General features: G+C 48.2%; 1 protein-coding gene across 1 annotated transcript in view; it reads right to left on the bottom strand.

Moving 5' to 3' along the window:
- The window catches only part of LOC140389152 (E3 ubiquitin-protein ligase TRIM69-like), a 146,144-nt gene that overhangs the window by 41,789 nt on the left and 91,508 nt on the right, over positions 1-12,847 (bottom strand). The window contains exon 4 of the mRNA XM_072473311.1: positions 11,750-11,857. Coding sequence (XP_072329412.1) covers positions 11,750-11,857 — 108 coding nt within the window. The remainder of the gene's footprint in view (positions 1-11,749; positions 11,858-12,847) is intronic.

The following is a 12,847-nucleotide window of genomic DNA, read 5'->3' on the forward strand; positions in this document are numbered from 1 at the left end:
CTTAACCTTTTTCCTAGCTCTCTATTCATATACATAGATACATAGAAGATAGGAGCAGGAGGAGGTCTTTTGGCCCTTTGAGCCTGCTCCACCATTCATCACGATCATGGCTGATCATCCAACTCAATAACCTAATCCTGCTTTCTCCCCATAGCCTTTGATCCCATTCTCCCCAAGTGCTATATCCAGCCCCCTCTTGTATATAGTCAAAGTTTTAGCATCAACTACATCCTGTGGTAATTAATTCCACAGGCTCACCACTCTTTGTGTGAAGAAATGTCTCCTAATCTCTGTCCAAAATAGTTTACCCTGAATCCTCAGGCTGTGACCCCTGGTTCTGGACATACCCATCATTGGTAACATATTCCCTGTATCTACCCTGTCTAGTCCTGTGAGAAATTTATAAGTCTCTATGAGAACCCCCTCATTCTTCTGAACTCCAGTGAGAACAATCCCAACCTAGTCAATCTCTCCTCATATGACAGTCCCGCCATCCCTGGAATCAGTCTGGTAAACCTTTGCTGCATTCCCTCGAGAGCAAGAACATCCTTCCACAGAGAAGGAGACCAAAACTGCACACAATACTCCAAGTGCGGCCTCACCAAGGCCCTGTACAATTGCAGCAACAAATCCCTGCTTCTATACATGAAACCTCTTCCAATGAAGGCCAACATACCATGAGCCTTCTTTCCCACCTGCTGCACGTGCATGCTTACCTTCAGCGAATGGTGCACACGGACACCCATGTCCCGCTGCACACTCCCCTCTCCCAATTTACAACCATTCAGGTAGTACTCTATCTTTTTGTTTTTGCTTCCACAATGAATAACCTCACACTTATCCAAATTATACTGCATTTGCCATTGGTTCACCCACTCGCCCAACCTCTCCAGATCTTGCTGTCGGATCCCTGCATCCTCGTCACAATTCACCCTCCCACCTAATTTGGTATTATCTGCAAACTTTGAAATGTTACATTTTGTTCCCTCATCCAAATCATTAATATATATTGTGAATAGCTGGGGTCCCAGCACCGATCCTTGTGGTTCCAGAGTCTATAGAATCCCGGAAGATGACCACCAATGTATCCATTATTTCCACTATAATCACTCCTCAGGACCTCATCCCTATTTCTATTTACGTAATTTGTGCCAACGTGCACAATGACTTCTGGCTGCTCCCCCTCCGCTTAAGAATGTTTTGCAGCCACTCTGAAATATCCTTGATCCTGGTACCCGGGAGGCAACACATCATCCTGGACTCCCGTTTGCGGCCACAGAATCTCCTGTCTGTCCCTCTAACTATTGAGTCTCCTATCACTAAATGTCGTGTTTACATTTACATTTACTCTTTCTTGCTGTGCCCCAGAGCCAGTCGTAGTGCCACAGATCTGTGATTAATCCTTGCCAATCGAAGTGGAGAGTAATTCTGTCCCTCAGAATATTTTCCAATAATGTCTCTACCGCTGATGTCAGTTTGTAATTACTTGTTTTTTTCCTGACTGCCCTTCTAGAATTATCTTACCACATAGCTAACACTGGAACCAAAATACCATCATTAGCTAATGTGGTACCAGCTAATGTTGGGAAATACATTCGTTGGTTCAGGTGGCACCCAACGTTTTATTTATTCTTTTCTGGGATGTGGACATTGTCATAATATCCACTCATGTATATAATGAGATGCAGACAGGCAGTGATTGACACATAGGATGGCCAGTAAGCATACAACACAGAACAGCCAATCACCGACAGGTCACTACTACTATAAAGCCAGAGGGTATTAGGTTTCCCGCTCTCTCTCGATACCCAACTACTGAGACAGTCAGAGTCCACGAGCTAATGAGCACAAACACCATGCGGTAGCTAGTAAGTCTGGTCAGGCTACTACGAGGTCACTAGTCAGGCTGTCAACACACAGCTGAATATGTACAGCAATTCTCTAGTTGAATAAAACAGTGTTGGATCATCTCCGGTGTTAGACGTCTGCTTCTAACTTCCCTGCATCAAGTTGCAGTCCACATCGAACCAACCTGCCCAACACATCATGGTACCAGAGTGCTATTGATCTTGACAGACCTACCTCGAGTGAATCAGCATCGACCAGCAAGCAGCCATCCAGCGACATGGAAAACATCCAGCCTCCTCCGCTACTCCGCATCTCCGGCAACCTCGGCGCCAACTGGAAAATATTCAAGCAAAAGTTCCTCTTGTATATCGAGACTTCCAACCTCAAGGCATCATCAGATGCCAGGAAGATCGCCCTATTCCTCTCCACTGCGGGGGGATCACACCATCCATATCTTCAATTCGCTTACGTTTTCCGACGGCGAAGACAAAACGAAATTCAAGACATTTTGCTAAAATTCATCAGCCACTGCGGCATTCAGGTGGATGAGAGCTTTGGACGGTACATCTTCCAACAGAGGCTTCAGGGTAAGGATGAGCCTTTTCAGTCCTTCTTGACCCATCTCCACATCCTAGCACAGTCATGTAACTATGACTCGACGGCTGATTCCATGATCCGGAATCAGATCGTTTTCGGGGTCCACTCCGACTCCCTGCAGCAGCAGCTCCTTAAAATCAAACAGTTGACCTTCCCTGTCGCAATCGAGACGTGCGTTGTCCATGAGCATGCCAAGAATCGTTACTACCACATCAGGGCGGCAGAAACTGCAAAGCTGGCCTCCCATGAGGCGGAAAGGGTGCAGGCCATTGCACAAATGCAGAGCCTGAGCATCGAGGAGAGTGGCCGTTTTGCACGCTTTTCCCGGATCCCTGCGCATGTGCGCCATGACCGGGTGGACGACGAGACCGAAAACCCGACTGTGCAGAGTGCGTACATCAGTCAACCGCACTGCTCATCGCGCTGACGTCAGCGTCATGACGTGTCCTAATTGTGGCTCCGCCCACTTAAAGCGGCAATGTCCGGCAAAAGGACGCCAATGTCTCCAGTGTGGCAAGCCTGGCCATTACGCAGCCCTCTGCAGGTCCCCTCCACCGTTTAGCAGCCAGCGATCCCAGCTGCAGGCAAAAGTGTCCACTCAATGCAAGACATGCAGGATTCGGATCCCGACAGCCCAATGGACCTTGATGCTGACTGCCTCAAGTCCCCATATCGGGTGGGCATCATAACCACACACGAGCTGGCCTCCACCACACCTGTGCAACGCCTCTCGATCCTCAGTGTGGATCCCGACGACGAGTGGTGTGCTGTCCTCACAGTTAACAAGGTTCGCATCTGATTTAAACTGGACACCAGCGCGCCTGCAAACCTCATCTCACAGTCAGACCTCGACACCATCCAGGCCCAACCAAGCATTCTTCCACCAGCCTGCCAGCTCCTTGACTACAATGGCAATGCCATAGCTGCCAGTGGCTCATGTCAACTAGGGCTATATAACAAGGCAATCAAGGCAACATTATGATTTGAATTAGTCAGGCCTGACAGGGCGTTCTGCTCGGTGCTCGCGCCTGCAAGCTCCTGAACCTGGTCCAGCGAGTCCACACCATGTCATCGTCACCGGCGACGGCCTCGCCCGATGTGAATTTGCAAGCCGACATAGACGACATTATCATGCAGTACCACAATGTATTTGATGGAATGGGGACGCTCCTGTACCGCTACAAAATACTGCTCAAGCCAAACGCCACCCCTGTAATCCATGCACCACGCCGGGTGCTGGTGCCTCTCAAGGATTGTCTGAAAAAGCAACTGCAGGACCTCCAAGACCAGGGCATCATCTTGAAGGTCACGGAGCCAACAGACTGGGTCAGCTCCATGGTCTGCGTAAAGAAGCCACCTGGGGAGGTCCACATTTGCATTGATCCCAAGGATCTAAACCGCAATATCATGCGGGAGCACTACCCGATCCCGAAGCGTGAAGAGTTAACCAGTGAGATGGCTCATGCCAAATTCTTCACTAAGGTGGACGCCTCCCGGGGTTTTTGGCAAATACCGCTGGATGTGTCCAGTCGGAAGCTGTGCAAGTTTAACACTCCCTTTGGTCGCTACCGTTAGAACCGCATGCCTTTCGGTATCATATCTGCCTCCAAAGTGTTTCATCGCATCATGGAGCAGATGATGGAGGGCATCCAGGGGGTGCGAGTCCAAGTCGACGACGTGATCATCTGGTCCACAACGCCACGGGGCAGGGGGGACGGGGGACGGACTGGTGTTGTTTTACAATGCTGACAGCAAGTCCCATCTCCATACTTTCACTGAGAGAATCTTTCCCATCTTCAATCCGGCGGAATAATGACAGGAAAATCTCGGCCCCGCTGACAATCTGCGGATTAAAGGTCACTAAAAGATCCATCCCATAATTTCACACCATCTCCCTGCCTCCTGCCAGCTATAAACTGATGGGTGTGGGGTGTCAATCAAAGGTGGAGACAGAAACCAGGTTAACATTCCGGGTATAAACGCTGTATGGGAACTGGGAACTGAAAGATCAGCAAGGACCTCTGTAGGGCTGGGGGAAAGGAGGAGGGAGAAATCAATAGAAGCTCAATTGTCGAGAGGAACTGACTGGGTAGAATGAGCTGTGAACTGCAGGAAGCCGGTGACCTTCCTGCCTGTAATGTTGCTCCACAGGCGGAAGGTGGCGATAGATCACCGTGTTCGAGGTGAAACACTCAGCTGCCGAACACTTATTAAACTAGGCAATAGAAGGAGCAGTTAAAGAAACACGCTGATTGTGTTAAAATAGTCGCAGAAGCATCAAATACATGTGATTTTTATTTGTACCTTGATGCAGACTCTGGATCCTCAAATCCTCCAAATTTATCCGATTTTTAAATTTCCCGCCTGTTGTAAAGTGAGTGACATTTGTCTGGAAATGACACGAACGATGGCGTTGGTCCTTCGCCCTTCACTGCTCTGGGTAATATCCTCAGATGGCCGTGGGAACCAGCGCCTATTTTGGGGGAAGCTTTGTAATGGGCAAAGTCGGTTCCTGGCTCGAACCCCTGATTGTAATTTTAAAGATATTGGGCTGAATTAACAGCCCGCATTGCATTAATGGAGAAATTCTAGCTCTCCATCTTTCTCTTCTGTCTCTCTTCTTTCTTTTGAATATCAAGAGATTGATAAAAAGATTCCTGACTTGCTGAATTTTGGCTTTCTAATTTATTTTAAGTGTTCCGCATCCTACAAATCGTTTCTTCGTCGAAGTGTTAACATTTTATGGTGAAAGTTTCTTCAATCCTGTGTCATTGATTTTCATGTTTAGACCGTTGGGGAAATCGATGTGTGGGATTTAAAAATTGAGCTCAAGTGTTTCATAAAAACGCGTTGATTAGAATAATCACGGAATTGTTCCAGCGCAGGAGGCGGCCATTTGGCCCCTCGGCTCTGCACCAGCTCTCCAAACCCACAGCATGATTTAGTGTCATTCCCTTGCCTTCCCCTGCACATTGTATAGATTCAAGTAGTCATCTAATGTCCTGTTAAATACCTCAATTGAACCTGCCTCCACCACACTGCCAAGCCGTGCATTCGAGACCCCAACCACTGAACATTTGTTGTCTGAACATTTTTTTTCTCACATCACATTTGCTTCTTTTGCCAATCACTTTAATTCTGTGCCCTCTCCTTCTTCATCCTTTTCCGAGCTGGAACAATCTCTCCCTGTGGACTCTGTCCAGCCCCCTTGTGATCTTGAACATCTGTATCAAATCTCCTCTTCACCTTCTTCCCTCCAAAGAGAAATTGTTTTGGTTATTTGATAACTTCCTTCACTAATTATGTGAATGAAAAATATTCAAGTCAGAAAAATGAGAAACTTTTCAATCTGCGGCTTTACAAAGTTGCTCAGAATGTTTGTAGAACTTGGTGAGTCTCGGTTCCTCCAACACTCTCCTAATACAGACAAAAACAAACCCTAACAAGTGACCCAATGACACTGAGCACAGTGAACACGGCAGACCTTGGCGGGTGGAAGAACAGGAATAACAAGTTACATCCTGAGCTCCAGCTTCCCCGGCGTCTCCGAAACCCGCCCCCCTCAGTCTGAGTGCCAGGTGGCCGAGCCAATCCGATTACAGACAATCTGTGATCCCGCCTTCCTCACACTCCGTGCCAGGTGGCTGAGCCAATCCGATTACAGAGGATCTGTGATCCCGCCTCCCTCACACTCCGTGCCATGTGGCTTTAGCCAATCCGATTACAGAGGATCTGTGATCCCGCCTCCCTCACACTCCGTGCCAGGTGGCTGAGCCAATCCCATTACAGAGGATCTGTAATGCTCCAGTTGAGGAAGAACCAATCTTTTATAGAAATGTATCATTTAAAAAAAAATATTATGATTGAAGTATTTACAAAATTGTTATAAAAACAACAACATTGACATGGTAAAATAAACATTTCCCCACCCGACCCACTCCTCACACATCACAACCTATCAGCCCCTACCCCCCTCGGAATTCTGCTTCTGCTGACATTTTAATTTTCCCCGAGAAAGTCGACGAACGGCTGCCACCTCCGGGTGAACCCGACCATTGACCCTCTTAAGGCGAACTTTATTTTCTCAAGACTAAGAAGCCCAGCCATGTCACTAACCCAGGTCTCTACACTCAGGGGCTTCGAGTTCTGTGGTGAACGTATTGCATTAACCATTCACCATGTATGTAACTGCATCACGCTGTTGCCCGTGTTGGCTCCACCTATGGACCATTGTAAGGACCTATGGACCTGTAATGTATTATGTTGGTGCCTTTGTCTGCTCCACCCCTGGCTCCACCCCTTGAGGGGAGGTATAAAGAGCAGTAGCCCTGTAGGCGGCACTCACTAGCAGACCATCACAGGCAGGCACTGTTCTAGTCGATTAAAGTCACAGTTTACTTCTACTCTTGGTTTCACGTGAATTGATGGTCACATCAAGTTCCTCCACATAAAAAGGATCCGTCTCCAGGCTACTAAGAAGGCAAAGGCCAGGACATCGGCCTCTTTCACTCCCTGAACACCCGGATCTTCTGACACTCCAAAGATCGCTCTGGACTCAGCACTACCCGAGTTCCTAGTGGACATTGCGTTTGCAAACCCCTGCCAAAATCCGCGGAGCTTCAGGCATGCCCAGAACACGTGGAGATGATTTGTTGGGGTTCCCGCGCACCTCATACATCTATCGTCTACTCCGAAAAACTTGCTCATCCTCACCGCCGTCATATGTGCCCGGTGGACCACCTTAAATTGTATTAGGCGAAGCCTGGCACATGAAGAGCAGGAATTGACCCTGCTTAGGGCATCCGCCCATAGACCTGCCTCTAACTCTCCACCTAGCTCGTCCTCCCACTTGCCTTCAAGCTCCTCCACCAGGGTTTCCTCCGCCTCCAACAGCTCCTGGTAGATATCCGATACTTTCACCTCCCCCCACCCAGGTACCGAACATTACTCTGTCCTGTATCCCCCGTGGCGGCAGCAGCGGAAAGGCCGGTACCTGCTTTCTCAGGAAGTCTTGCACTTGCAAATATCTAAAACCATTCCCTGGCGGCAGTTTAAATTTATCCTCCAGTGCCTTCAAGCTTGGAAAGCTCCCGTCTATAAATAGACCCCCCATCCTTCTAATTCCTGCCCTCTGCTAGCTCTGGAACCCGCCATCCAACCTGCCCGGTGCAAACCCGTGGTTGTTAAAAATCGGGGTCCAGACCGACGCACCCTCCACCTTCTTATGCATCCTCCATTGCCCACAGATCCTCAGTGTCGCCACTACCACCAGACTTGTGGAGTACCGGGCCGGCAAGAACGGCAGAGGTGCCGTTACCAATGTCCCCAGACTGGTGCTTTTACAAGACGCCGCCTCCAATTGCTCCCATGCCGACCCCTCCCCATTACCCACTTCCAAATCATGGCGATGTTAGCCGCCCAGTAGTAGTTGCAGAAGTTCGGCAGCGCCAACCCACCCTCCCCCCAACTACACACCAACCACATTTTCTTCACCCGCGGGGTTATTCGCCCACACAAAGCCCGAGATGATCTTGCTCACCCGCTTGAAAAAGGCCTTAGGGATGAAGATGGTGAGGCACTGAAAGACAAACAGAAATCTGGGGAGAACCATCATTTTCATGGTCTGTACCCTCCCCGCCAGTGACAACGGGAGCATGTCCCATCTCTTAAAATCCCCTTCAATTTGCTCTACCAACAGGGATAGATTAAGCTTATGAAGTACCTCCCATTTCCGAGCCACCTGGATTCCCAGACAGCGAAAGCTCTTCCCTACCATTCTAAGCGGCAGCTCTCCAGTCTCTCCTCCTGCCCTTCAGCCTGAACCATGAACATTTCGCTCTTCCCCATGTTCAATTTATACCCCGAGAAACTGCCAAATTCCCCCAAGATCCGCATGACCTCTCCCATCCCCTCCAGCAGGTCCGAAACGTACAAAAGTAAATCGTCCGCATAGAGTGAGAACCGGTGCTCCCCCGCCGAACCAGCCCCTGCCAGTTACTCATAGCTCTTAGCGCCATGGCCAGTGACTCTATAGCTAGAGCAAACAACAATGGGGAGAGGGGGCACCCTTGCCTCATCCCTCGATGTAATTTAAAATACCCCGACCCCAGCAGGTTCGTATGCACGCTCGCTACAGGCGCCTGTTAGAGCAACCGCACCCAGCCAAAAAGCCCTCACCAAACCCAAATCTTTCCAGCACCTCCCACAGTTACTCCCACTCCACCCGATCAAAAGCCTTCTCCGCATCCATCGCTACCATCACCTCCGCTTCTCCTCTTTCTGAGGGCATCATAATAACATTTAACGTTGGCCTTGAGTTGCCTGCCCTTAACAAATCCCGTCTGGTCTTCCCCGATCACCCCCGGAATGCAGTCCTCTATCCTTGTGGCCAATATCTTAGCCAACAACTTGGCATCCACATTCAAAAGCGAGATCGGCCTGTATGACCCACACTGCTGAGGGTCCTTCTCCTGTTTAAGAATAAGTGAAATTGAGGCCTGCGACATTGTTGGGGGGGAGGATTCCCTTCTCCCTAGCCTTGTTAAATGTCCTCACCAGCAGTGGGCTCAATATTTCTGAGAACTTCTTATAAAATTCCGCCGGGTAGCCGTCTGGCCCTGGAGCATTGCCCGACTGCATGCCCTCCAGCCCCTTGATAACTTCCTCAATCTCAATTGGGGCTCCCAGCCCCTCCACCAGATCCTCCTCCACCCTCAGAAACCTCAACTGATCCAGAAATTGCCTCATCCCCTCCACCCCAGCCGGGGGTTCCGACTCATATAATTTACTGTAAAATTCTTTAAAAACTTCATTCACCCTCCCTGAGTACAAGACCATGTTACCGTCCCTATTCTTCACTCTACCAATCTCTCTGCCCACCTCTCTCTTCCTAAGCTGTTGCGGCAACATTCTACTCGCCTTTTCCCCGGACTCATAAACCGCCCCCTTTACCTTCCTCAACTGTTCCACTGCTTTCCCTGTGGTCAACAACTCAAACTCCGCTTGCGACTTCTGTCGCTCCCTCCGGAGCCCCACGTCCGGGCCCTCTGCATATCTCCTGTCCACCCGGAGTATCTCCTCCACTAATCTCTCCCTCTCCACCTGTTCACCCTTTTCCCTGTGGGACCGAATCAAAATTAGCTCCCCTCTAACAACTGCCTTCAGAGCTTCCCACACCGTCACTGCAGATACCTCTCCCATGTCATTTGTTTCCAAGTAGTTCTGGATGGACTTATTCACCCGTCCGCAGACCGCTTCATCTGCTAACAACCCTAGATCCAGTCTCCATAATGGACGTTGCCCTCTCTCCTCGCTAACCCGCAAATCCACCCAATGCGGGGCATGATCCGACACTACAAATGCCGAGTATTCCGTTCCCACCACCCTCGATATTAGCGCCCTGCTCAGAACAGAAAAGTCAATAAGAGAGTAAACCTTATGAACGTGTGAGAAAAAAAAGAAAACTCCTTCGCCCTTGGCAGTATAAACCTCCATGGGTCTATACCCCCCATCTGTACCATAAAGCCCTTCAATTCCTTTGCCACAGCCGGCCTCCTCCATAACCTGGATATTGACCGGTCCAATTCCGGATCAATGACTGTGTTAAAGTCCCCCCCATAATCAGGTTATGTGACTCTAAGTCTGGGATCTTACCTAGCATCCACCTCATAAATTCCACTTCGTCCCAATTCGTGGCATATATGTTCATGGGCACCACTCGTACCCCCTCCAACCTTCCACTCACCATTACGTACCTATCCCCCTTATCTGACACGATTCACCCAGCCACAAAAGCCACTCGCTTACTAATCAAAATTGCTACCCCCCTGGTCTTTGAGTCCAGCCCTGAGTGGAACACCTGGCTATCTCAACCCTTCTTTAATCTCGTCTGATCTATGACCTTAAGATGTGTCTCTTGTAACATTGTCACGTCTGCCTTCAGTTCCCTTAGATGCGTGAACACACGAGCCCTCTTGACTGGCCCATTCAGTCCTCTCACGTTCTATGTAATCAGCCTGGACGGGGTATAGAAATGTATCATATTTCACTTGCTCTTCTATGCCCCTATTGATAAAGCCTTGGGTTATGTATGTTTTATTAACGGCTCTATCAAACTCTCCTGTCACATTGCCTTATCTACATATGTACCCGGGTTCCTCTGCTCCTGTAGCAACACTACAATTGTGTTTGTTTTATATTCACACTTCTCTGCACTGAATTTCACACACCACTGCCTCTTCCATCAACCAGTCTATGTCCTTGAGAAATTCTACCCCATTCACAAGTCACAATGGTTCTACATTGTGTATCTACTGCAAGTTTTGAAATTGAGCCTGTACACCAAGGCCTCGGTCAGTAATATCTATCAGGGGAAACTAGGGTCCCAACACTGAACCCTGGGAACTCCACCAAAAATCATCCTGCTGTTCAAAAAACATACATTAACCACAAATCTGTTTGCTACCACTCAGCTAAATTTCCAGCCATGTTACTACAGTCCTTTTTATTCCATGAGCTATAACATTGGTCAATAGCTTTAAATTCCTGGGGGTCACCATCAGTCTGTCCTGGTCATATTTTCTCATATACTCATGCTTGTTTTCTTCATTAATCCATTAATCTTCCCAAGTGAATATTAACTTTGTCCTGAATTATTGTTTCTCCAAGTTTGCCATGACAAAAGTAACAAATAATTCTCAGTACTCCACATGGCATTGATATAGGTGACGGTGAACTGAAGTGAAAGTCAGTAAATGGGTTTGAGATACAGACCACACACAATCTACTCAAAAGACAGAAAAGTCTGAGTAACTTGCTCCTGTTCGTAGCTTCCTGCGACTTGCTCAGTTTACGAATCTGCGGACATTCTGCTCCTTGCAATTCAATCAATGCCACGTTCGGCTCAAGTGAATGTTTCAGGTTTGGAAACAAAACGGAGCAAAACAATTCCCTTCGTCCCTCACCTTGTCCCATTGAAGAAAGTGATTAACAGATCGTTCATTTCATTCACTATTTGTAGATCCTCGTTGAGTGTTAAATGGCTGCTGCATTTTCCTACCTCAAGGCATCCACCGCAATGGCCAGTACGACATTCCATTTGTAGGAAATGTCTGGAATTAAACAGATGCTGGAAATACCCAAATAGCATCTTTCGGAGAGAGAGACATACAGAGTTAATTTCACGTATCTTTCCCCAGCCATTTCATTTTGTTCCCAGTGCTGTATAAGATTGGTGAGGTAACAGGTATTAAGCAAATGCAGAGACAGGGGAAGCAGTCAGGGGATGTGCTTTTCCACAGTGTACCCGAGGTGGCAGATTCTTGCTGTACTTCAACTAAAATAGAAACAGCCAAATATTTTCTCTTGTTCACAGATGCTGGTTTTTCCAGTGTAGATATTCCTCGAGCCAAGTCTACAAAGTTGGACATACAAACATCAGTAGGAATATACTTTAAACGTATATCAAAACCTCCTTGTTCAAAGACCACCAAGTGCTTGAATGGGTTTGTGTCTGACAGATGTTTGCATTTATTTCATTGTATGATTAAACCAACGTAGAACTCTATGTGACAATTTTAATCTTACATAGTCCAAAGATGTGCAGGTTAGGTGGATGGCCATGCTAAATTGCCCCTAAATGTCCAAAGGTTGGATGGGGTTCCAGGGATTGGGTGGCGGATTGTGCCCGGTGGGTGTTCTTTCGAAGGGTCAGTGCAGACTCGATGAGCTGAATGGCCTCCTTCTGCACTGCAGGGATTCTATGATATCTGGCCCTTTACATCAGGCTGAGCGACAATATCCCATTGCTGCAGAATCCCTCAGGGCTGTCGGGATATAATAGGGGATTTAGAGGAACAGGGAATAGTTTAGAAACAGCCTCCTGCACCAACTCACCTATTTGGCCAGGGAGGAAATGCTGATGGGTCGGGCAGACGGACCATTGACTAAACCATTTTGAATGTAGTCACCTCCCGCATTCACCCAATTGGGACAAGCCCATCTTCCAGATTGAATTCCCTTCATCCATCACACAGGATTTTCACCGGGTTGGATATTTCCAACGGACTGTGGGCAATACCTCTTGACGTGGATTTCCAATCTAAATTCACCTTTACAACAGGGGAAAGACAATTTACCTGGACCCGAGTCCCACAGGAGTTTCAGACCAGTCCGGGGAGATTCCACCCAAATATGGCCAAAGCCATTGAGGAAATAGATTTTACAGGGACAGGGGGAGTTTTACTGCAAGACGTGGATGACGTCCTTTAGACCTCCGATGGCCATAGGAGCCACACCCTGGAGTTAATACAATTACTGCGAGTCAGCGAGGAAGCAGGACTAAAAATTAACCCTACAAAGGCTCAAGTGGGACAAGCAACAGTCACCTATCCGGGTGAGCTCA

This window comes from Scyliorhinus torazame, chromosome 14, assembly GCF_047496885.1.
Source record: "Scyliorhinus torazame isolate Kashiwa2021f chromosome 14, sScyTor2.1, whole genome shotgun sequence".
In the NCBI taxonomy this organism is placed as follows: domain Eukaryota; kingdom Metazoa; phylum Chordata; class Chondrichthyes; order Carcharhiniformes; family Scyliorhinidae; genus Scyliorhinus; species Scyliorhinus torazame.